This window comes from Pongo pygmaeus, chromosome 18 (assembly GCF_028885625.2).
Source record: "Pongo pygmaeus isolate AG05252 chromosome 18, NHGRI_mPonPyg2-v2.0_pri, whole genome shotgun sequence".
NCBI lineage: Eukaryota > Metazoa > Chordata > Mammalia > Primates > Hominidae > Pongo > Pongo pygmaeus.
This window is the reverse complement of record NC_072391.2, coordinates 34,997,342-35,022,497: the sequence shown is the minus strand read 5'-3', so window position 1 is coordinate 35,022,497 and position 25,156 is coordinate 34,997,342. Positions and strand designations below refer to the sequence as shown.

Here is a 25,156-nt window from a genome sequence, read left to right as displayed (position 1 = left end):
CCAGTAAGAAAATTGCAATGTTTAACAAAAACTCGGTTTTCAATGTTTAACAAAAACTCGGTTTTCAATGGCCCATTAATAACAGAATAATTAAACAACCATAAAAATTAAGGAAAATTATTGGAAATACATTTCAATTTACACATAACATTAAACAAACTTGGATGAAAAAAATTACTTATTGGCTAAAAAACTCTGCTACCTATTAAAATTATGTATTATTGCTTAAAGAGTACCTACAGAATTCTCACTTTCATAATTCTTTGCAGAAGAAGTGGAAATCCATAGCCCAGAGACCCTTTTTAAAAATGAGCCAGTGATAACCACAATCTATTTATAATTCATATAAGATTTCACTCATTTTATAAATTTTCCCAAGCATTATAATTAGGCGGCATCATGCTTTCCATATTACTTACATCTACAGAATTTTTCCAGCAAAAGTTTTCATAGGACTTTTAAAGTAGTTATTAAAATTTAGAACTGTATGTATTTTCCAAACTACCAGGATTTCAATCCAGTGTGTATTTTTATATTTATGAGGTCAGTCCATGGTGTATGCCTTGTGTCCTTGAATTAATATGTGAGAAATGAAGAGAGTCCTGTATTTGGCACATTCACAAAGTTATTCTCCCGAACAGGTAATTTTATGCCACCAAATACAAATGGAAAAAACTAAAGGCCTTACCACATTTTGTACATTTATAAAGCTTTCCTTCAGTGTGAGTACGTTCAAATTTTCAAAGAGAATGAAAAATGCCAGAAGGCTTTATTACATTTCTTACAGTCTTAGGGTTTTCCCCTAGTTTGGTTCATTTCATGTCATAGAAGAAAACTGGGAAAATCAAATACTTTGCCACATTACTCACATTTATAGAGTTTCTCTCCAGTATGTGATCTTTCATGTTTTTGACAGAAACTGTAATGACTAAAACCTTTATCACATTTTTTTAAATTCATAAGACTTTTGTCCAGTTTGAGTTTTTTAATGTCTTTGAAGAAAATAAGAACATCTGAAGCCTTTACTGCAATCCTTACATACTTATGTTTTCTGTGCAGTATGAATTTATTTACGTTTATGAAGAGAACTGGAAATAGTGAACGCTTTCTCACATTTCTTACATGCATAGAGTTTCTCACCAGCATGAGTTATTTCATGATAAAGAAAGTTACTAGAATAACTGCAGGCTTTCCCACCTTCTTTACATTTATAGGATTTCTCTCCAGTATGAGTTATTTCATGGTCACGAAGGTGGCAGAACTGACTGAAGGCTTTACCACACTCCTTACATTCACAGGGTTTCTCTCCAGTGTGAGTTCTTTCATGTATGTGACAGGACGTGGAAAAACTGGAGGTTTCATTACATTGTTTACATTTCTAGGGTTTTTCTCCAGTGTGCCTTCCTTGATGTATTTGAAATGAACTGGGGAAATCAGAGACATTTCCACAAACTGTAAAACTATATTGTTCATTTCCAGTGTGCATTCCCATGTCTCTTCAAACTCTTGTGAGAGAAATGAAGGTTTTCGACACTGTTTACATTCATATGGTTTTTCTCCATATTCCTGACACTCATATGTTCCAGAGTGAGACATGATGTGCCTATGAAGTGGGGAATGGCATATGAAGAATTTTCCACACACTGCATTCACATGTTTTTACTCCAATGACAACTGTCTTGCTCAGATGAAGATTTCGAATCTGGTTAAAGGTTTCTCCACATTGCCTTCCTGCCTTACTTTCATGCAGTGTCTCTACCATATAACTTCTACAAAAAATGACAAGCTCATCGTTAACAGTTGGTTTACTGTAATTTTATTAAGAGGTTTTGAACTTACCTTGGTTGCTATGGCTATTAGGAAATGTAGAGGTTTTGTACCTTGACAAAAGTAAAGGTTTTGTGTTTAAAAGTGAATGGATTGATTACCCATCCACACAGCTCCTTCCCCCGTAGCAATGATCAAAACAGTAATATTCATATTTTCAGTTTCTTAGTACTTGATATAGGTTGGATATTTGTCTCCTCCAAATCTCATGTTGAAATTTGATCTCCAGTGTTGGAGGTAAAACCTGGTGGGAGGTGCTTGGCTAGATCCCTAATTAATCGTACCCTTGCAGTAATGAATGACTTCTCACTCTATTCATTGCTGTTAAATGTGATTGCTAAAATGTCTGACATCTTCTTTTCCTCTCTCTTGCTTCTTCTCTCACCATGTGACGTGTCAGCTCTCCTTTCCTTTCCACCATGATTGGAAATTCCCTGAGGCTCTCACCAGAAGCAGATGCTAGCGCCACGATTTTTGTACAGCCTGCAGAACTATAAGTCAAATAAACTTCTTTTTGTTATAAATTACCGAGCCTCAGGTATTCCTTTATAGAAATGCAAATGAAATAACAAAGCACTGTTTCCAAGTAAACTATTTTGCAAACAGTGAATATCTACATTACATTAGAGTATATAGGTTTGGTTAAAAACTTTCTAACTATAAATAAATTTGAAGTCGTGCTCATTTAATTTGTTTGCTTGTTTTAGAAATATTATGACATGCTAAGACTGCCGCAAAGAATATTACCTCCTCTTAAGTGGAAATTATCTTAGATTTCTCCAAGATTTTCTGTACTAATCTTCAATGTTCTGATTTTCCTATTTGTTTCCTAAAATGTAGACCCCAAAAACAGTACAAATTATTAGACATTATTTTTAAAAATTAGATTATAAGTGCTATGATGTAGATTTAGTTTTTACTCAACAAAATGTATGTTGAAATTTGATCAACAATATGGCAATGTTGGGAGGTGTTTGGGTTATGGGCACAGATCCCTCATTAATAGATTAATAGCCACCATTGGGAGTACATAATTTACTGCTCCTGCAAGACTGTATTAGTTACCAGAGAGTTGGTTATAAAAAAAACAATTTGGCTCCCTAGACTCATTCTCACTCTCTCACTATGTGATTTCTTTGCATATGCCCACTTCCCATCTCCTTTCTCTCATGACCTGAAGTAGCATCAGGCCCTTACCAGCTGAATCTACCCAATCTTGGACTTTCCAACCATGAGCTAATATAACATTCTACTCTTTGTAAGTTACCGAGTGCCATGTATTTTGTTATAGAAACAGAAAACAGAATTAAACACAAGATTCATTTTACACTGTGGCCATGCCAGATTATTCACCAAAATATTACCTTTCCACATTCTAAATCATGGAACAACATTGAAAACCATGAAACACTTATCCTCTAATTGACAAAGTAAAGAAATCTTGTTATTTTTACCTATGGAAGTCAGGTTCCTGAAGATTTCCTGCATTACACCTCTACAGAGCACCTTCTGGGAAGAAGGCAGCAAATTCTACTTCTAAGTGAAGTTGACAGCCACATCCTCAGATGCAACTTAGTCCTAAAACATCATCCCACGTTTATGTAGACAATTGGTGAGAATGATTGCACTGAAAATCTATAGTCAATTCACAAGACATTCACCTGATTCTGTGCTGCCCAAACATTTATTCCAGGATTTAGTAGACAGAACTGTTATTCTCTGTCCACAAATACTTCCTCCCACACAGCAGTCCTGATGCTAAAATTGAACTATCCAGCAGGCAAAGGCAGAGTAGCCTTTTGGTTGTTGGGCCCAGGGAGTAAGATGTGCTACTAGGTCACTTCTACTTTCTCCTTGTTCAGTGTATTGCTAGTACCTGTCATAACAATGTCCTACTACATGATGTGCATATAAAAGTTAATTTTAGCCATCCTAAGACAAATTATCCTTAGAAAGGCCTGCTCATAATGTTTCACCTTTGCTGGTATCAAAGAACTTAGATTTGGGGAGGGATCCCAACAACCTATGTGATAGGAGTAGCTCAGTGTGGCTAAAAAGTTTATCTAAACAATATGGCATTGCTGAACTCCTGTATTGCTTCTGAAAGTCTATTATTTTAATTCATTATCACAGCACTGCCTAGGGGATCATCCTCCAAAAAATACCCTGAGCCCTGAGTATCTAATGAACTTCCCTCGTAGACAATATTTCACAACTATGTTGTCACAACTTGTTCATTGGGAAAGTGTGTCCCTCCCCTGTGGTTACATGAAGAGAAAACATTTGATAGCTTGTAAAATGTATACTCCAGAACAAATTTAATTGAGAAATAAATAAGACTAAAAATATTTAAGAATTACAACAGAAAAAGTTTAAAAATTCTATTAGCAACTGTCAAAGCAGAATGAGTAAGTGGAAACGTAGCACATGTTCTTAAAAATAACCCATATCACCTGGATGTCACCTCTTACAAATGAAGTCCTAAAATTCAGAAATCCCCAGAACAGGCTTTTTAGTAGTTAACAAAAACTACTTTTCAAAATGTATAAAAATAATAAATGTCTAATACAATTTCAAAGTCTTCTGAACAAAAATGTAATAGCTTGCCAAATATCCATAAAGTATTCTCAAATATAATATGTAAAACAGTGTAGTATTAGCAGAGATGTAAACAAATAGGCCATGAGAAAGAAAAAAATATCTTTAATGAGCTGGAGTTTATATGGAAAGTTGACTAATGACAGAGGAAACACTATAAAATAGTGTAGAAAATCTCAAGCACTTTAAAATGTGAATCAAATTTAATTGGTATTTAATTGGTAAAATGCATTCATTCCTCTCTATTCTATGGATAATAATCAATTGATTGTATATTCAAATGTGCAAAATACAACTGGCAAACTTGCAGAAGACAAAGAATAGGCAGTTTTTGATGTAAGGAAAAGAGACAACAAGAAACCAACACGTTCAAATATATTAAAATTAGAGAATTAAAAGACAAAAAACTGACACACAAATCTGCAATACATACAATATTAAAAAAATTAATGTGCACAGTAAAAATAAATGAATAAATAATTTACCATATATGAAAGAGGATTCTTCTCCTTGGCAATAGAATACTCAAATAAAATATAATATAGATAATATTTAACATTTATTACAAAGGGAAAGATTAGTCAGCTAGAGAATTCTAAGTGTTGATGACCACACCTAACAAATAATTATGCATGAATAAAGGAAGAGCCTGTGGATACCCTTTATTGCTATTTATTGTGATTTGGAATTTACCACATTCTGCAGTCTAGTAATTTTTCTATACTGTCCAGAAAATTGATTGTGCATTTACATTAGGAGACTGAAGAAAATGATAGGAGTAATATTTCTTTCCAAGAGCAAACAGTTGACTTGAAAAAGCCCACTGAAGTGGACAAGTGGATAGCACATAGCCTTAGACACTAGTGTGTGTAAAACAAATTGAGGCAAGGAAACCACTGATAAACATTTTCATTTTAATCCATTAATATTCATAGCATAAATAATACATGTTTAAGGCGGTGAATTTGATGGTTGCCCTGATTTGATCATTACACAATGTATGCATGTATGGAAATTTTACATTGTACACCATAAATATGTAAATTACTATTTGTCAATCAAAAATAAAATAAAACTGAAAAAAGGCACCAAAATAATAAAAATAATAGAATTATATACTGGGACAAAAATAAATAAATTAAACCTGATTGAATGTTGGAACCTCCAGCTACCACTTTTTCTTCCCTCACCCTCTACATTTCACATACTTTGACTATCCTTAGGAAGTACAGTTGCCTTTCCTTGGAATCATTAGTAAAGATTAAGGAGACGCTTGCCTTGGCTGCTTAAGCATGTATGTTATAACACCCAGAGAATAATGAAAACACTGTTCAAATTTATGGTGTGAAGGAAAATAAATAATCTGAATTATTTTTAATTAACTCAGTGTTGAAGCCCTATTTCTTCTGTCTCCCATATGTGAGGTAAAAATTATGAGGAATTTATTAGTATTAAAAGTATCATTTAAGGAGGAAGAAAATAGAGATCTCTGTGCACTTGAATGATAACTCACACATATTTCAGGCTTAGAATGTAAGGAGATGGAAGTGGAATAATGTCTTTATTTTAGGCAGGAGCCTCTGAGAATAAATGCAATGGGTTAATAAGGCAAGAGAGCCTCTGGAGGCTACTTTCTTTTCCCTTGCCTCAGAATGGGCTGTGACTCATCACTCAGGGCTTCTTCCGTCACATGCCCTCTCTCTTTGCAATTGATGTCACAAAGTTCTGCTGACACTCTCTGTGACAGAGCTGTTTGGAACTCACCTTGTGTCCCCATCCTGAGCTGCTAGCTCCCATCTCTCCACTCGGTGAGCAGCTCCTATGGCCGATCCCCAAGTGCAGGGTACTCTGGGCTTCTCTCTTCCCTGACAGCCCCAGACAGAGGAGACAGAGATCTTGGGGTGAGACTCGAGCTTCTTCCAGAGTGAGTGTGTCCCATAAGGGCTACACCCCAGCCTAGAAGACATGCCCAAAATGCCTGTCACCAAATGTTCAAAGACCCTGTGAGGTACATCTAGACTGAAGTGAAGCCGTTTTAGCCCAGTCTTTCTTCTTGAAGGTATTTACCATAGTTTATGACACATAATAGTGTTCAATAAGTAGCACGTTTTCTCTTTTCCTGCCAGGGAGTCACAAAAAAAGAGCTACAGGGAGAAAGTGTAAAAGAGAGAGGAAAAAGTGTATTACTGAAGTGAGGGTCGGGAATGTTTGTGCATGAGGCTGATTTGAGCGAAGATCTGAGAAGGAGATTATGAATTGTTCTGGATTAGTTACACCATTTCACCATGATAGCATCTTCTATAATCTCTATCAAAAATGACTGCTTTGCTTGAAAGCCTTTCCCCCAGAAGGTACTGGTGTGTTACCTTTATCAGCTTAAAAAAACTAAGCCATACAATAAATTAAATATTGTATGTATTGTTTATGAGCTTAAAAAAATTAGGCCAGGGGTGATGGCCCATACTTGTAATCATTTTGGGAGGTGAAGGCAGGTGGATCTCTTGACCTCAGGAATTCAAGACCAGCCTGGGCAAGATAGCAATACCCCATCTCTAAAAAAAAACCAAAACAAAAATTAGTGAGGTGCGGTGCCATGGCTCTGTAGTCCCAACTACTTAGGAGGCTGAAGTGGGAAGATCGCTTGAGCCAGGGAGATTGAGGCTGCAGTGAGCTGAGATCCAACCACTGCACTCCAACCTGGGTGACAGAGTAAGACCCTGTCTCAAAAAAAAAATACATTTCTGGGGTTTTGTTTTGTGTCTTTGTGTTGTTTAAGTAACTGGTATTTTCAAGCTAAAAATTAAAAGTATTATGGAAAAACTAATAATGTATTCATAGGGAAAGAATAAGGCCATATAATTTATTTGTTATAAGATGTAAATGTTATGTTCTAGAAACTTTTTCTCTGATTTGTAAAATTTTCCCTCTCAAGAAAGTTTTTCTTTATGTCTTATAATTTAAAGACACCCTGAATTACTTAAAGTGTGACAGTTCTGTTGTTGAAGTGAGGATAATGTTGCATACAACCTGACTTTTGTGGCATCGTCTTACCCTACTTTTCATAACAGAGATACCAAGGGTTGGCCTTAAGAAACTGGGGCTATTTTTGCATTGTGATTTCAGAGATGCTGAAAATACTGATTTTCTGATACCCAAAATTACACTAAAAATTTAAGAGACTTGGGCTTTTTTTGAGTCTTGAAAAGTTTTCACCCTGAGTTTCTATTAAAATCTAAGATGAAAAGCAGCTTCCACCCAGAATCCTACCAGGGGTTGCTGCCAGCCAACTGAATGACTTGGATTACAAGTGTGAGCCACCATGCTCACCCATCCAATATCAATTTTTACTGCAATGTTATAGTCTGGTACTAGCATAAGTATAGATTCATGTAGGCCAACGGAATAGAATAGAAGGGTCACTAATAAACACATCAACTTATGGTAAATGGATTGTGTCAAAGATGCCAAGAAATTGTAATAGGAAAAGTCTTTTCAAAAAATTTTGCTGGGAAAATTAAATATACACTTTGCCAAAGGAAAAAGTGGACCCCTAACTCAAACTGGAGACCCCCAAAAATACTCAAAAAGGGTAATATATCAAAATGTAAGAGGTTAAACACAAAATTATTTGGAGAAATCTTATAGTTAATATTTGTATTCTTGGGTTACATAAATATGTCTAAGATATTATACCAAAGGCACAATTTTATTAAAAAAATAAATTATACTTTATTGAATTGGAAACTTTTGGTTTTGGAACATCAAAAGGAATATGAAAAAATATGCTGCTTAATGGGAGAAAATATTTTAAATTGTATACATTATTTGGGTCTATTAGGGTTTATGAAGAACACTGTATATATATATATAAAATCTTGGTTATATATGGAATCTTAAAAACCAAACTCAGAGAAGCTAGTATCTAGAATATATAAAAAACTCTTGAAACAACTATTAACCAATGAAAAATGGACAAAAGATTTGAATAGACATTTTCCATAGAAGATACACAATTTGCCAATTTGCTCAATTTCATTAGTTGTTAAGAAAATACAAGTCAAACCACAATTAATACTAGTTGATACCCACTAGAATGGCTGTACCAAAGATACAATGACAAATGTTAGAAAAGAAGTGGAGAATATGGAACTCACATATGCTGCAAATAGGAATGTAAAATATTGCGCCACCTTGAAAACAAAACAATACGAAATAAAAATGTGGCTATCCCTCAAAATGTTGCACATAAAATCACCATAGGACACAGAAATTCTAACCCAAAGTTAGTATGCAAAGGAAATTCCTATAATCATACAAAGACTCTTATATGGATGCTCATAACATGTGGTCATGTCCATGCAATAGAACGCTACTTGCCATCCAAGAGGAATTATGTAATGATGCGAGCTATAACAGAAATGAAACCCAAAAACATTAGGCTAAATGAAAGAAACCAGTCCCAAAACACCACATAATTCATGATCCTGGCTATTAGAAACTCTGATAATAGGCTCATCTATAGAGACATAAAATTGATTGTTGTCTAGATCTGACATGGCAAAGGTGAATGCAAATAGGATGCATTTTCCTCTTAAGGGATACAAATATTCTAAACTTAGGTGGTAATTAAGCTCGCATGGCTCTATAAATATACTAAATAGCCTGGTGTTGTACTTAAAATATGTGACTATATAAAGTATACCTCAGTAAAGCGTTTTAAAAAATCAACATGTCAACATACACTAAGGTTGTTTAAGATTTTCAGAAACCCAAGTCACAGATTGTAAAAATGAAATCTATTTTTTGTCCATTTCAAAGCATAATAAAGAAAAGGGAGGCGGCAAGCTAACACGCAAAGATTTGGTTACTGATGCAGGGGTATTAATGGGCAGGAACCGTGTGATTCGTTTAACCAGGTCAGAAAAGCAAAGGAAATGATTGTAATTTATTGAAGACCACTCTGACTCAGAGTGACTCAGATTGTTAGGAATGTGAAAGCTGTACTCGTAGGGTTGGGCATATTTCTTATCAAACACAGATCAAAAGAGATATCTCACAGAACGGTTATCAACGACTCTCCTATCTGCAGTTGCCTAGAGTTTTACAGTTGTCTACCGCCACTCCTAAAACTGCACTGTAGTCACTCATTCTGAACCCAGTGTAACACTCAAATCTAATACGAAACTCCACATTTCATGACTACCACATTCAATCATTTGCCTTTTTTTTTTTTTTTTTTTTTTCATTTTTTGGCCAGCCCTCCGCATTCCCTCTGTTTGTAGCCCTACCTGTCGCCGCTCGCTCTGGAGCAAAATTGTCCACCTCGGGAGCTCGGGCTGCAGGTCGGAGTTCTGCACCGGGTGCCCGTGTTGGCTGGCTCAGGAGCTGTGGGGCGGGCTTGGCGCTCACAGGGCGCAGATGTCCCCTGACAGTCCCGGGAGCCTGCGGCCGCCCCCAGCACCAGGCCGCGCTCCCCTCAGTAGGCACCCCAGGGGCTTGGATCTGCGCTGGAAACTGCGCCTGGCAGAGAAGGAGCAGTGGGAGCGCAAACCTTACCCTCCGCTCCGCACCGTCGGCCAAGTGAACCCAATTCCAGTTCCGTAATAAAAGGATGCAGAGGTGCGCGACTAGCTCCGTCCTTTCCTGCTGCCGGCCCTTAAGGGGTGGCCCCGCTGTCCCCAAGGCTGGAGGAGGTTCCCCGCCCAGAAGCACCGCGACTCCCCCGAACTGAGTTTGCCAAGAGCCACGTGTGGCAGGCGGGAGCCCCGGCCTCCTGGCCGCCTCCACCGGGCAGTGCGGAGGGCGAAGCCCTTTCTCCGGGACCCAGAAAGGTCTAACGCCGGGAAAATACCGCGCGCCGGGTTGGTGCGACCCCAGGGGCCCCATGGATCTATCTCACAGACGCCCTACAGAAGGTCCCTGCAAGACCTAACTTGCTGAGGCACCTTCCTTCCACACTTTACCCCTCGGGGGAGCCATCATTTCCCTGTGAGCCCCCCTAGATTATTCCTGCACACCCCGCATTGACCTCTGGCCTTGGAGCACCCTGGAGTTTTCCCCGCCCGGAACTGTGGGGCGAGGACTCCACAATTATTCCCCTCCAAAGACCCCTCTCAAACCTGTCTCCTGGCATCAGCGACGCTGACACACCGCGGCAAATGCCCAGGCTGCCCTCTTCCCCGTCCCAACCACCTCGGAGTCTCCACAATGACTTCCCCAGGTCGAGGGCTGTACTGAGACCCCGCACAGCGACCCCGAAACACAGGGCGACCCTCCAGCCCTCCCTCAGACATCCCGCCCACCCTACAGGGGAGACCAGGCCCCACCCTCCACTCAGGCGATGGCTTCCCCCAACCACCCCTAAAAGGATGCTTTCCCGGAGACCACGCACAGGGTACCTCTGTCACACAGGAGAGACCCTATGAATCCCTCCCCAGACATCCTCGCGCCCTCTCCAGAGGGAGACTGCACAAGCAGAGAACTCCCCTGGAGAGGATCCTCAGACACCATCCTCAAAGCCACCACCCACAACCAGAAAGACCCAAGGGAGAATCGTGGCCGCAAAACCCATGTCCACACATGCACCCCTCCAGGCCGGCATCTCCAGGGCCCCCACTCATGGCCACCTCACCCCATGGTGACCTCAAAACGCTCTCCCTACGTTGCAGGGAAAGAAAGGGAGAGTCCAGCCAAACTTCCCGCAGGAGAATCCATTTTCCTTTTATTAATTATGCAGCGGAGCTAAAGTGCAGGGCACGAAGGATTTTACACAAAATTGTAAGTTCTTATGTAGACGTTTTCATGGAAATTTAAACATTTAACAATGATAGGGATAATAGATAATAAACCCATCCTAAGTACATTATCACTAGGTTTCAGCAATTCTTATTTTGCCATTTATTTTCAACTATCAATCCAAATATCCTAGTAGTATTTTAAATCAAATATAAGATACAATATCATTAATTTTGGAAAAATTTAAGTAACTATATCTAACAAGTGAAGATAAAAAAGAAAATATCATTATCACAACTAATACAATTTTTAATATATAAAATAGATAAATTTGTGTATTCACCAAAGAGTAGACTCTACAACCACTAAAGTTTTGCATGAAATGTTTTAACATGTTTAGTCTAATATTTTATCTTCAGACACAAAATATCAATACATGAAAATATTCAATTACATATAAAGGGCCATAGATTATGGTTGGAGGAGGAAATCACAAATCAACAGTGGGATATTCCAAACCACTGCACTGTGAAAATAAAAGCAAGAAAGAAAATAGGGATTCCTATTGTTCCCGATAAAAGGAAAGGAAAGCTAACTCCTAGAAAGCCACTCCCTCACTTTGCCATATTCAAATGTCTAGAACAAGGCACAGGTCTGGCCATACCCAAGGAAAGATTCAGGGTGTAACAAAAGACAGCAGAGATCATAAGGGCATCTTAGGATTCTGCCCCTCACATCCACCCTTGCACAAAACTTGATCTAACGTCTCACATTGGTGGGGATCTGGTCTTGTAAGAAAAAAGAAAGTCTCAGAAAGTGTTTCCCTTGTAGACTCTGAGGCAGTTGATCCTCAGTGCCTTCTATTTTGGAAGCCAGAAAATTCTTTCATGATTGAGAAGGGGGGCAGTCCTGTGCACCATAGAAGTCCCATTGTTGACTGCATGTCAGTGGGTGCAGCCAGTTATTACAATCAGGACTGTGTGGGCAAACTTCCTCAGGATGCAGAAGCCGCTCCTGTGAGAACCGCTGCTCCTCTCCATATGTGAACAGACTGACAGGTGCAGGCAGCACCAGCAATCTCTTGAACCACTGAGGTGCACTGGAAAATGTGAGTTGTGGTGTGTCCCTGTGTTAGAATTATTGAGAGGCTTTTGTTTTGCTGACAAGTGCTGAGACCATACAATGCACCAGGGCAAGATTAGCTGGGAACATGATCTTCTGATAATGTTTTGAACCCGGATGTTCCACCTTTGTTGTCTTCCCGGAACTGGGTAAATTCAGTTTTCACTTCCGTAGCTCCCCTAACAATCCCAAGGCCAGGTCTTTTACTGCTTCCCTAGGTGGTGTGACCATTATTGGCCTGGGGGAAGATGAGCTGATTTAATATCTTCCTTTATAACCATGATGTAGGGGCCTCATTTCACATGCACAGATTCCCTCCAAAGACTAGATGAGCAGGCCTGAGCCACCCTGGTGCTTGGAGTAATGACAGCCTTGCCCCGATGCCACTCTCTCCCAGTCATTGTTGAGTTTTGGGCCATCATGTATTCAGTGCCTCAGTGGACAGAGAACCAAACCCAGGTGCTCTCACAAATCTGGAGCCAATTCTAAAGTTTGTTGAGCTCTAGCTCAGCTCAGACTACTGTCACCTGCTAGGGACTGTGGGTGACTGTGGACACTATCGGCACCTGCTTGAGACTATGGGTGACTGTGGACTCTGAGCTGGGATGTGCTGTGTCCATGTGAGACTCCTTCTCCCCAAGAGTTGTTCAAGGTGGTGCCCTAGGAATGCCATCTGGACCCAGTGGAAGAGGAAGGGCAGAAAGCACCTGGCACCCACTGTTCATACCACCATCACCCAGTTCCACAATGTGGCTAACTGGAAGATGCTTCCTCTCAATGAAAATCTTAAACACTAACAACAACAACAACAAAAACAAATAACAAAACAAATAACAAAACAAAGAAAAAAAAGAAAAATCCTAATTTTGTTGTTTCTTTCAGCAGAAGTGATATTTTCTAGTCTTTACAGTTGAGAAGCTCAGGGTCTTTTAAGGCTAATTTCTCTCTTTAAGATAAGATGGCATTAGAGCACCGAATACCAATGAAGTTCATGCTGATAGCCCTTTTCATTGCAGCGGCATCTCAATGCAAGTCTTTGTATTCACACGGCCGTGACGTAGCCTAGGAAAGTAAATCAAAGAGAAAACAGGTATAATTTTAAAAAGGGCTCCAACTTATTATTATTTTTTTGAGACTGAGTCTCGCTCTGTCACCAGGCTGGAGGCAGTGGTGCGATCTCCACTCACTGCAAGCTCCGCCTCCCGGGTTCACGCCATTCTCCTGCCTCAGTCTCCCGAGTAGTTGGGACTACAGGCGCCTGCCACTGCACCCAGCTAATTTTTTGTGTTTTCAGTAGAGATGGGGTTTCACCGTGTTAGCCAGGATGGTCTCGATCTCCTGACCTCGTGAACCACCCGCCTTGGCCTCCCAAAGTGCTGGAATTACAGGCATTAGCTACCACACCCGGCCGGGCTCCAGCATTTTTTAAAAGGCACCGCTGATGAGAAGCCACACATACAGATTCCTTTAGATGGTTCCTTTGCAGCTGCTTTGGCTGAAGTTTACAGGGTCAGGTTCTGAGGATGCTACTCCCTGCCCATTCACTAAGGTAATCTCCTTTAAGGGCTATGAATAGATTGCCAGAGCCAAGAGGAACTTACTTTATTAAGTTATTTTAAAATTGGGCTTGTCGCTTAATGATACAGTTACATAAAAAATAAAATAGGACTCCCAAATATTTCAAGAGTATTGTGACAAGATCCTAACAACAATATCATCTGCTACCTGTGCCCCTGTTCCTTCAACATAATAAACATGCACTGGTGCCAAAAAATCAATTTACTCAGCGATTCAAATTCTACCCAATCTTTATTAGTTACTATATACTCAAAGCAAATTTTAATGAGACAGGTGTGTGCTGGGCTATTTTGGAACATCCAAGAAGTCTAATGACTGAAACACCATAAGGTGCTACTTTACTTGCACATTGTGGTAGAAAAATGTATTATTCCAAAGTACCACCAAGATACCAGAGAAAGTGCCAATTTTATATGTGTCTAGTTCAGTTGTAATTTTCCTGTATACTCACCAAGGGTCATAAGCCATAAATCTTACGTTGCCCCATGAAAGTTACCACTTTCATTAAAAACCCATGACCTTCCTACAGACAGTACTTGAAACACTGGCACCTTGTACAGTCTAAGTACAGGTCTCTCAGCCACTACTGCTTTGTCTAATAAACTCACGGGACTGCACTGTATTATATACAGTAGACAATGATGTAAGTTTCCAAACTGTGTAAGTAAAAGACAGTCAAGAGTGGTAAAGTGCATTGTGTATACAGATATAATTAGGAATACAATTGCATTTATTCATGTATTGTTGTCTGAATGGATAGAGGTTAAAAACAAAACCCATTAAAATCACATTAAATTTAATTAAAAATATTCTGAATTATGGTCATAGCAGAAAGAATATCAATAATTTTTTAAGAATATGGATCATTGGCTGGCGTGGTGGCTCACGCCTGTAAATCCAGCACTTTGAGAGGCCAAGGTGGGCAGATCACCTGAGGTCAGCAGTTCGAGACCAGCCTGACCAACATGGCGAAACCCCGTCTCTACTAAAAATACAAAATTAGCCGGGCATGGTGGCGCATGCCTGTAAACCCAGCTACTTGGGAGGTTGAGGCAGAAGAATTGCTTGAACCCGGGAGGTGGAGGTTGCAGTGGACCAAGATCGTGCCATTGCCCTCCAGCCTGGGCAACAAGAGTGAAACTCCATCTCAGAAAAAAAAAAATGTATATGGAGGATCAGTGGCTGGGCGTGGTGGCTCACACCTGTAATCCTGGTACTTTGGGAGGCTGAGGAGGGTGGATCTCCTGAGGTCGGGAGTTCAAGACCAGCCTGACCAACAGGGAGAAACCCCATCTCTACTAAAAATACAAAATTAGCTGGGTGTGGTGGCACATGCCTGTAATCCCAGCTACTCAGGAGGCTGAGGAAGGAGAATTGCTTGAACCCAGGAGGTGGGGGTTGCCATGAGCCAAGATCGTGCCATTGCACTCCAGCCTGGGCAACAAGAGCGAAACTCTGTCTCAAAAAACAAAAAATTAATTAATTAATTAATAAAGAATATGGATCCTTCTATAAACCATAACAGATAAGAAATATGATGCCAAAGAAATAAGCTCTTTGGTCTGTTAATTTTAAGGCTTTCATTTTCCTAATCACTACTTAATATGATTTTGTAACAGATGTTGGCTTTTGTGGCCAATGGAAAATTCCACTAAGTGACTTCACATCCTTACCTCCAGTTTCTGTGCTTTATCTTTGTGAAGAAAACCAAATAGAAAATACAGGTCATGGTCATTTGCCAAGGCACACAGATCAAAGTAATATTTTGTATAGACACTGGCAGATACATGAATATTAAACTCAAGTAGCTCCAAGAAACACTTCTCCATCTTGCTCCTAGGGGAGGAGAAACACAATAAAACCAACATAGGACAATTCTAGTCAAGTGGGTTAACTTAAAAAAATACCATTCTGAGCTACTAGGATGCTCTAAGTTCTGTTTTGAAACAAATAAAGGCTGCCTGGTCAGGTTCCTACACTAATGTCCAAACAAGACACAGCTGCTTGGGGTCCCTTCTGTATCCCAGCACCCCAAGTTTGGGATGAGGGAAACGTGGAAGCCTCTTCTGCACTCCTGCTGCAGACTCGGGGCTCATTCTTGAGAGTTCCCTTAGGGCAGCTGCACAGCTCAAACTCCATGCTCACTCACGAGCCCCACAATAGCAATCACATGACAGGAATGATGGGTGCCATTTATTAGCTCTGAAGGACCTCCAGGCATTTTTACCAGGACAATAACAGGAAGGGGCTTACTGAAGTAGAGAAGCACCAACAGGAAGACTGGGCACATCACCATGGCAACAAATGGACCCATGGAGAGCCACCCTATTATCTCAGAGGAGGAAAAACTCTAAGGCTACAAGAAGGATTCATCCCAAATAAATACATAACCAAGCTGCATTCCATGGCAAAAAGAATCTCCTTCCCTCTGTTCCAGCCCACAAGGCTATGTCAAGGGGGCATAAAGCAAGTTTCTGCTCACCTTAGTATTATGAAGAGTTGAAACTGCCACTATGACAGGGCAAGGATATGCTTTAAATTTTGAAAGGCAGAAAAATCAAGGAGAGACATTTTGGCTAGACTAAACCCATTTTATGATGTGATTTCTAGTAGGGCCCTGGCCTTATACGTGCAGTGTTGCTCCTGAGTTGGGAATGCAACCCTGAAGTGCTCAGCATCTGTCACCCCTGGCCAGAATGGGATTTGGGGGAGTTGAATACAGTGGGAGAGGAAAGGGCTGGGAGCTGTCCTCTGCCACGTGGTCATCCAGCCGCCCTCACCAAGGCTAAATTAATAGGTACACAGTTAGAGTAAATCTGGCTGTTTTCAGAGTAACCCCTGTAATGAGTTAATTGCTTAAAAATGAGCAGTATCTGAACAATACATTTGGTTTCTTGGTTTGAAAGTTTTTAATATTTTATTGAAAGTTTTTAATATTTTACCCACTGGCTAAGTCAACAAATGCTTGATGTTCTCCTGTAAGGGGGACAGTTAGACCACGAGCCAAGATGTGGTGATCTAATTTGCTGAATTTAAAACCCATCTGAACCTACTTCCAAAATTAATTTTCTCTTCACATCTCAATAAGTCTATAGAAATTTAAATATATATATATTTGAATTATATATATGTATAACTTGAATTATTGAATTAACTTCTAACCTCCAAGCTGTCCTTGTTGATTCCTAGGCAGAAGCCAAACTAACTTTGGGATGAACTTAGTTTATAGTTTAACTTTGAAACAAAGACGGTAGCAGCCTTTTCCCAAAACAAACCTGCTTCCTGCCTGGGGACTGGACTGCCTTTCCAGGACTAACAAATTAGCCACAAGATTAGAAATTATGTTTTAGGAGTCATGCGGCTGAAGGCTGCAAGAGTCTGAACCTCCCCATATTGCTCCTGGGAATAATATCACCATTGTAAAACCTAAGATCAGTGCTTGAGATACTTTGCAGGCCCTGTACTGGGATCAGGTGGCACCACTCCAATCAACAAACTTGGCTCATCTGGTTTTGTGGCCCCCACCCAGGAGCCAACTCAGTGCAGGAGGACAGCTTCAACGCTCTCTGATTCCATCTCTGATGCGACCAATCAGCACTCCCCACTTTCTGACAGCCTACCCACCAAATTATTCTTTAAAAAACAATCCCAGAGTTTTTGGAGAGGCTAATTTGAGTAATAGTAAAAGTGGTCTCCCGTACAGCTGCCTCTGCATGAACTAAACTCTTTCTCTATTGCAATTCCCCTGTCTTAATAAGTCAGCTCTGGCTAGGCAGCAGGCAAGGAGAACTCAGGCAGTCACAAACTGTGCTTCCTTCAAGGGACCAGTTTTCAAATGGATGACTATGAGCAAGGCCACTTTAGTGTTTGCAACATCCGAAGTACTTCTGTTAGTTTCAAATTCATTTGCGGTCACACTCTTTGCTAAAATCGCTACCAGAAATACCACCACGATCACTTGGTTTACACTATTAGCAAAGTGGTGGCAAAAATAGATTTTTGTTTTTGTTTTTGAGACGGGGTCTGGCTCCATCACCCAGGGCTGGTGTGCAGTGATGTGATCACAGTTCACTACACCCTCAACTTCCCAGGCTCAGGCAATTCTCCCACCTCAGACTCCCAGGTAGCTGGGATTACTACAGCTGCCTGCCGCCATGCCTGGATAATTTTTTTAAAAAAATTTGTACAGACGGGGTTCACTGTGTTACTCAGCAGGTCTTCAACTCCTGAGCTCAAGCGATCCACTCACCTCAGCCTCCTGAAGAGCTGGGATAACAGGTATGAGTCGCTGAGCTCAGCCACAAAGGGGTCATTTTTAAATGTAGATATACACTGAGGTATATCTACAATAGACACTATATCTTCAATTGCAGACATACACTGAGGTGATTCAGAATGACAGTATTATCCGGAGTCATGGACAAAGGTCACAAAACTAACTTGTGCCACTGCCTGGAATGATCTTGATGGGCTGCTGCTGCTCAATGTGAACAAGAGCTGCTCCCTTGTCTTGCACAGATGCAGCCTGCACAGCTGTCCTCACTGTCCAGCGGGCACCCAGGAAGGCTCTGCTGGAAACACCTCCCTGCTCACCCTGCCTGCCAGCTCCAGGGCCCGTCCCTTCACGCAGTCATGAGGCCGGATTGGAAAGGAGTCCTGGTGAAGCTGTGTCGTGTTGGTGCATCTGGGAGGAACCCCATGCCTCTGCAAGGCTCCTCGCACTGTCATGGGCAACTCCAGACACCTGAGTGCTGCCGTGGATGTACCCATGGAGCCTTGTGAGTGTGGTGGGCACGGGGAGATGCCCCAGAAATGCTTTTCACACCACGGGAGGTGAACGTTGGAGCTTCTAACTCATCAGGCTGATTTCCAAACACATGCAACACTCTCAGTGGGGAGGGGCCAGGGCACAGAAATCTATGGCTATTTAACTTCATATCTCAAGGTTCCTATAAAAAAAGATCTTCAGATAAAAGGGGGAGGAAAGGACCAGCAAAAGCAACTACACAATGGGGGACTTAGGTTGAAGCTAAAACTTCTCCACAGTCCAGAGTCCTTAAGACCTTAACAGTGGCCAATTATTTCAAAGGCCAGATGTTTGCCCCTTAAAAAGGGACTGAAGCTGGCAGATAGCTTCTAAAAACCTATAAAGATATTTACTGTACTGTGTCATTCTCATAGTACACTTGTAAGAGGTATGCCAAAAAACAATCAGAAAAATACTTTTCAGTTTATCCAGGAGGTTATTACAACAATAACACATCAAGACCTACCCATGAATGCCGGAAAATATAAACTGTTACACTAAAGCTAGATAGAAAGAAGTCTGTTGTCTTATGCCTATTTCCTTTATCTGCACAAGGAAACCTATAAAGATATTTTTTGCAATGTTAACTTGGAGAGCAAATGAGGTATGGAAATTGGTTACACTGTTCGCCAAAACCTTACAAACTCACATGTTCTCAACTGCAATGTCCTCGGGACTCTGGCTGTCATCCACACTCCACAGACCACGATTTCTCCCAACCTTGGAGGCAAGAAGCATGGCTCCGAGGACAATCTTTTTCCAATTAGTAGGACAAAGATCGATGTTAGCATTAGTTAAAAGTCGTTCGATGTACACCTGCAAAATAGAGCGCTGCTCTTTGATTTCGGTTCAGATTAAGTGTGGTGATACGAACATTTAAGAATGAAAGATTTCTTCTGGTTTTGACCAGAAAATGCATGCCTTTTATTCTTATGTTCTGCAGAGACTTTGCTCAGACAAAGTAAGAGGCCAAATCACAGTCATAGTGAGAAACCTCTGCAGCCTACTCTGCCCATAGACATTTCCAGCCCAATTTCAGTCACAGGGATGACTGGACATCCCTGTGGGCATGAAGAGAGGCACCATTAACACCTTCACACTCATGAAAGGCAGCACAAACTCAAGCCCAGTGCAGATTAAGGTTGTTCAGGAAACACTCCAGTGCCGTCCGTGTGTGGCTTCACACCTGGCTGGCAGGTAGGAATTTTACAGGTGTGCCATGCTTGAAAATGTAATGCCCAAGTGATACTGAGAACACTGCTGTCTTCTCCTTTTCTTTTTTTTTTCAGATTAAATATTTCATTTCTATTCTAAAGAATATTCCGGTTAACTAACCCACTCTTGGGACACCAGCTGAGGAACTGCAGGTCATGAGCACTTCCCAATGCCTGCCGTGAAGACAGCATGACAAGTGCAGGTCTCTGTGGCTCAGAAATAATCTCCATATTCAGTGCCTTGATAAGGAACGCATGTGTGTGAAAGGAGGGTCCTGCTCACAGCCCCTATTTTCCATGTCTCCACAGTCACTTCATGAAAACTCACTTCTTGTCCTACAGTATCTGCATTCAGTCAATTCTGTTGGTTTTTAGGTAGAGACAGCTGTCGGCCTCTGTATCCCTGGGGTTCCTCTCAACCTGCCAAGCAGTTTGTGAGACAATCTCAGAAAGTATTTTCTATCTTTCCAATCTCTATCCTATAAAGAACTGGGCGAGGGACCAGCTGAGTGAAGGTTACAGAGGTGAGCTGTGAGGCATTGCTACCCCAGATGGTGCTCTGCAGAAGAGTATGCCTCTATGCTACTTGACGTCTTTGCATCAAGACCAAAGGAGAACAGTTCATTTTAAGAGCGTTCATTTATTGTCTGAAGGTTATAGATTGGAGGCTCAGATCTGGCAATGTTCTCCAAACTCAACTGTGTTTTCAAAATCAAATGGCTCTTGAACATGATATGTTCTTATGAGAGATTCTGCTCCCTTTCCCCCTAACTCCGCACTATCGGGTATCCTAGGAATGACCCTCCCTCCCAGGGTTCAACTCCACAGGACTCATTAGAGAGCACTTAAACAGCATTGGTGAGGCCTCACCTTCCTGTCACCTTTACTGGTAAGCTGGACCTGCTGACACTCACTGATACCACTTGCCCTCCTGGGTCAGTGAGAAAGTTCCTTTTTTAACACCAACTCTTCTATCAGCACAGTGGATCCCATCCCACATTTGTAGAATACTGTTCCCCAAATCACCTCTTCTTGAAGACTTTCTCCCTCTCTGCCAGAGATTTCCCCCAATACAAATGTGTTTCCTATTCCCATCCTGCTCCCCATAGCTCCCCAGGGGCATCCTCTCATTTGCTTACAGCATCAGGCCCTGTTGCCAGCTCCTCACCTCCCATCTCTCATTAACCCACCTCACCCACCCCCATCACTTGCCTGAGACTCCTCTTGCTGAGGTCCTCTGAGTCTTGACACCTACAAACCAGAGCCCTTCACCCTAAGGCTCCACTCCCTAAGCTGGCCCTAATCTTGTCCAGGGAATTGCCATTGGCCTAGCCCCTGGGGACTAATACTTACATGTGAGTTACCCTGTTCCAAGCTGTGTGCAATCCCTCTAGGCCTACCTTCACTGGTAGCCTGCCTGCTTCAGATTCTGAGCCACCATGGGTCACGGCTCACCTATATCACCCTAGTTGCTTCTTGGTCCTCTTCTCTGCCCCAACCTTCCTCCCAGCTGTGGTCTACTCTCCCCAAAGCAGTCGCCATAACCTCTTCAATTAAGAACACTGCACTCCCCTGCTCAAGATCTACCATGAGTGCCCCCATCAAACTGGTTGAACTCCTTCCCATGGCCTGCAAGCCAAAGGGCTCTGTGAGCTGTGGCACTGCCTGTGCGGCCTCATCTCTTCTGTTCTTTCCTTCATTCCTCTCACCATGCGGGGTCCTGTTGTTTGTTCCTTGAACACACATGAAACGTGTTCCTGTCTCAGTCTTTGCACTCATCCCACTGCCTGTCATGCCAGCACTCCTTATCGTCCTCACTTTATAGTCAGGTCACTGTTCAAATGTGACCTCTCTAGAGAGGCTCTTCCTGATCATCCTATCTGAAATAGTGAGCCCCTCTCGTCACTCTGTCTTTATCCTGCTTTATCATTTTGCTATTTTCCATAACCTAAAAAAAATGCTTTCCTCATTACAACATAAGCTCATAAAGACAAGGACTGTGTTCAACCTGTCCTTTTCTCTACCCCAGCACTTAGAAGAGTGGGGAAAGGGTCGGCATCCAGGGGGTGTTTATGGAACGGACAACTTCTTGCAACATTTAGCACTGTGACCACAGCCTTTCCTATCTTGAACCGTTTGTTCTTCTTTTATTATCCTCTTGTGCTCTTCCTCCTCCCACTCTAGCCACTTTACTGGAGGCTTGTCCCTTACATGCTGGTTGTCCTTACACAGCTATCTTCTGTCCTCCTTTTCTTTTCCTTTTTAGAGATGGGGACTTGCTATGCTGCCCAGGCTGGACAGAAACTCCTGATCTCAAGTGATTCTCCTGCCTCGGCATAGATGGGACTATAGGTGTGTCCCACCATGCCCGGCTTCTCCACTTTCATTCTAAACACTTTCTCTGCATTTGAGCAGCTACTTTCTTTTCTTTGAGACAGAGTTTCACTCTCGTTTCCCAGCCTGGACAGCAGGGGCACGATCTCGGCTTACTGCAACCTCCGTCTCCCAGGTTCAAGCGATTCTCCTGCCTCAGCCTCCTGAATAGCTGGGATTACAGGTGCCCACCACCACACCCAGCTAATTTTTTGTATTTTTTAGTAGACAGGGTTTCACCATGTTGGTCAGGCTGCTCTCGAACTCCTGACCTCAGGTGATCCGCCTGCCTCAGCCTCCCAGAGTGCTGGGATTACAGGTGTGAGCCACTGTGCCCAGCCTTGAGCAGGTGCTCTTACTCTTCATTCCTTATTTCCAGTTCAGATTCATGCTTCAGTCCCAATGATCCAAATGTTGACTGCACACAGCCAGTCTGCTATCTTACAGTAACATCAAATTTAGCCTGTCTACAGTGAACACGCCCTTCTTCCAATCCAGCTTTCCCTCCAGCATCAGCTCTCTCTCTCTCTCTCCAGCTGGAAGTTCCACTCCTGCTTCCTGCCAGCAGGTGCTGAGCATTCCAAATGGCCTGCAGCTCGATGAAGAGGCCTGCGTCTGATCCAGTGCCCATGGAGGGGTTTCTATGCAGGTGCCCAGCAAAAGCCTTCTCTTCTAAGCTCTAGCCGGATGCTAAAGGAGAGGGTACTTACTGCTCTAAGTATCTTTTCTCTCCTGGCTGCATGGTTGACATTCCTCTACAGGTTAGTGTTGGGAGGGGTAAACCAATCCCAGCCATCTGAAAAGGACTTCATATTCAGAATGAGTCTCACCACAGGAATTCTGTGAGAATGATGTAGAGGTAAGGATACAGCTGCGGCTTAGCAGGCTATCTAGCGAAGCCTGTGTCCAAGTCTTACTGGTACCAGATTCCTGGGCAATTTATGGAGCAGGCACAAGAGGTCAGCAGGAACAACAAAGCATTCAGAGCAGCAGCTCCCAGTCACAGCATGCATCAGAAGTGCCCAGGGAATATGGCCTGGGACTCAGCTTAGATCTACATTGGAATCTGTTGAAGGAGAAACCAGAAATCTCTCCTGCTGCCTTTAATAGCATTTATTCTCTGATAAGAAAAGCAATGGCATCATTTTAAACCATAATGATGATTAAACTCAAATATGTGTATTTACTTTGCTTGCACAGGTTTCTCTTAAAAGATCTGATGATAATTCCAGGAATCTACTTTTAGTTAGAAACACGGCCATACCCTGTGTAGGAGACCAGTTGTTAAAGATGCTTTATAGATAGGAAATATCTTACCAAAGCTATGATTGCACATGGAGCTGTTAGTTTTATGACTAGAAAAAGAGTACAGAAATATCTGAAAATACAGTTGCGTTCGGGATCATGCTCGAAGGATTTCCCTGGAGCCTTTCCTTGCTGAAAGAAGAAAAAAGGCAACATAAATATCCACTCAAGAAAACTTTTTAAGAACTCTTAAGATGGCAGTGTTCACATTTGTGCCCACGTGTCCCTTACAAAAATTTTGATGGGATAAATGTCTTTTAATTTTAAAAATATAAACAGCAGGATCTTAAAATATTTTTGGTTTTCTGCAAACATAGGCCCTATGGTAGCCCTGTGGCTATCATATGTGAAGAAGGAAGTTTTTAAATTTTTATAGCATTTAAACTGATTTAAATTTAAATTGTTTTCTAGTTCTATTCACAGAGATTGTGCATATTTGTCAGGACTATTTACAAATATTTATATTGCTTGGTGCTATAGAAAATTATTTTTTTAAATGACACATTTTGTTATTTGGATGGTATATTTACTCCCCTTAGTGCACTAATTAAACAAAGCTACAAGTCAGCTCTTACTCCAGCATGCCCACTTGACAACACTCCTTATATAAGATGATTAGACACAACAGAGGGAAGACTTAAAGGTGGGTGATTTTGACTTCAGCATGAACTAAATACAACTCTATGAGACAAAAATGGAACCTCAAACAAAGTGACACTTACTGGAAGTGGATGTATTGGCTCGTCAAAAATAGCCAGAGATCTATTTGCATATCTATAAAATAAGAATGTGCATTTATGAAATTAATTCGGGAATTGTTAACATCTTAGTAAAGTAACTGCTGGGAGTAGGGCATGGAGGGTGGAGGGAGACACACCTTGTTTGCTTTGGGAAAATTTGTTCACCAAAACAGTTTTTGCAAATTTTTCTCCTGGATCCTGGCCTTCAGAGGGTTTCTTGACCTCTTTTTCTTCAGCACATAATGTCCTGAACTGTGAAGTGTTTTCTACATTGATGAGCCAGACTTGCCTTTAAATATTGACTCCCACTAACAGGCAATGGTAATAAACTATATCTATTTTCACTCCTCTAACCTCATGCTGGAACACAAGAACATTTTATGAAGCAGTAGTGGTTGCCAATAAAGTTTTTAGAACTTTTAATAAATGTGAATGAGATTCAGATTTCCCAAATCTTCCTGTAGTATACATCTATCATATTTGTTTAAGTGGTTTGAGTTACAAACTCAGTTGCCTTTTTATTTTAAAAGAGGCCAGTCTTTAATGGACTTTAAAAAACTAACACATTGTGTGCTCATTTAGGAAACCAGTGGTTCTCCAAATGTGGTTTGTGGACCCCTGAGATTCCCTAGGAGGCCCATAATGTCACAACTTTTTTTTTTTTTTTTTGAGACAGGCTTTTTTCTTTCAGCCAGGATGGAGCACAGTGGTACAAACATGGCTCACTGCAGGCTTGACTCCCTGGGCTCAAGCAATCCTCCTGCCTCAGCCTCCCAAGTAGCTGGGATGAAATGTGCACACCACCATGCTCAGCTAATTTTTAATTCTTTTTTGGTATGGATGGGTTCTTGCCACAT

At 41.4% G+C, this 25,156-nt stretch overlaps 1 protein-coding gene, 1 long non-coding RNA gene and 1 pseudogene across 4 annotated transcripts in view; 1 reads left to right on the top strand and 2 right to left on the bottom strand.

Annotated features, from left to right (window-relative positions):
- The window catches only part of LOC129015131 (vacuolar protein sorting-associated protein 35-like), a 98,795-nt pseudogene that overhangs the window by 15,426 nt on the left and 58,213 nt on the right, over positions 1-25,156 (bottom strand).
- On the top strand, positions 6,182-10,047 carry LOC129015231 (uncharacterized). Its single transcript, XR_008494516.1, has 2 exons — positions 6,182-6,484; positions 9,683-10,047. It is a non-coding gene; the product is annotated as an uncharacterized LOC129015231 (long non-coding RNA).
- LOC129015230 (cyclin-Y-like protein 1B) overlaps positions 9,677-25,156 on the bottom strand; it is a 33,138-nt gene continuing 17,658 nt past the window's right edge. Inside the window, exons 6-10 of one of the 3 annotated variants that reach the window (XM_054452850.1) lie at positions 24,282-24,333; positions 23,572-23,691; positions 19,317-19,483; positions 15,534-15,696; positions 9,677-13,344 (exon numbers count right to left, since the gene is read on the bottom strand). In XM_054452850.1, coding sequence (XP_054308825.1) covers positions 13,306-13,344; positions 15,534-15,696; positions 19,317-19,483; positions 23,572-23,691; positions 24,282-24,333 — 541 coding nt within the window. In that variant the 3' untranslated portion in view covers positions 9,677-13,305. The remainder of the gene's footprint in view (positions 13,345-15,533; positions 15,697-19,316; positions 19,484-23,571; positions 23,692-24,281; positions 24,334-25,156) is intronic. The other 2 variants (XM_054452851.2, XM_054452852.2) reach the window with 2 other exon arrangements.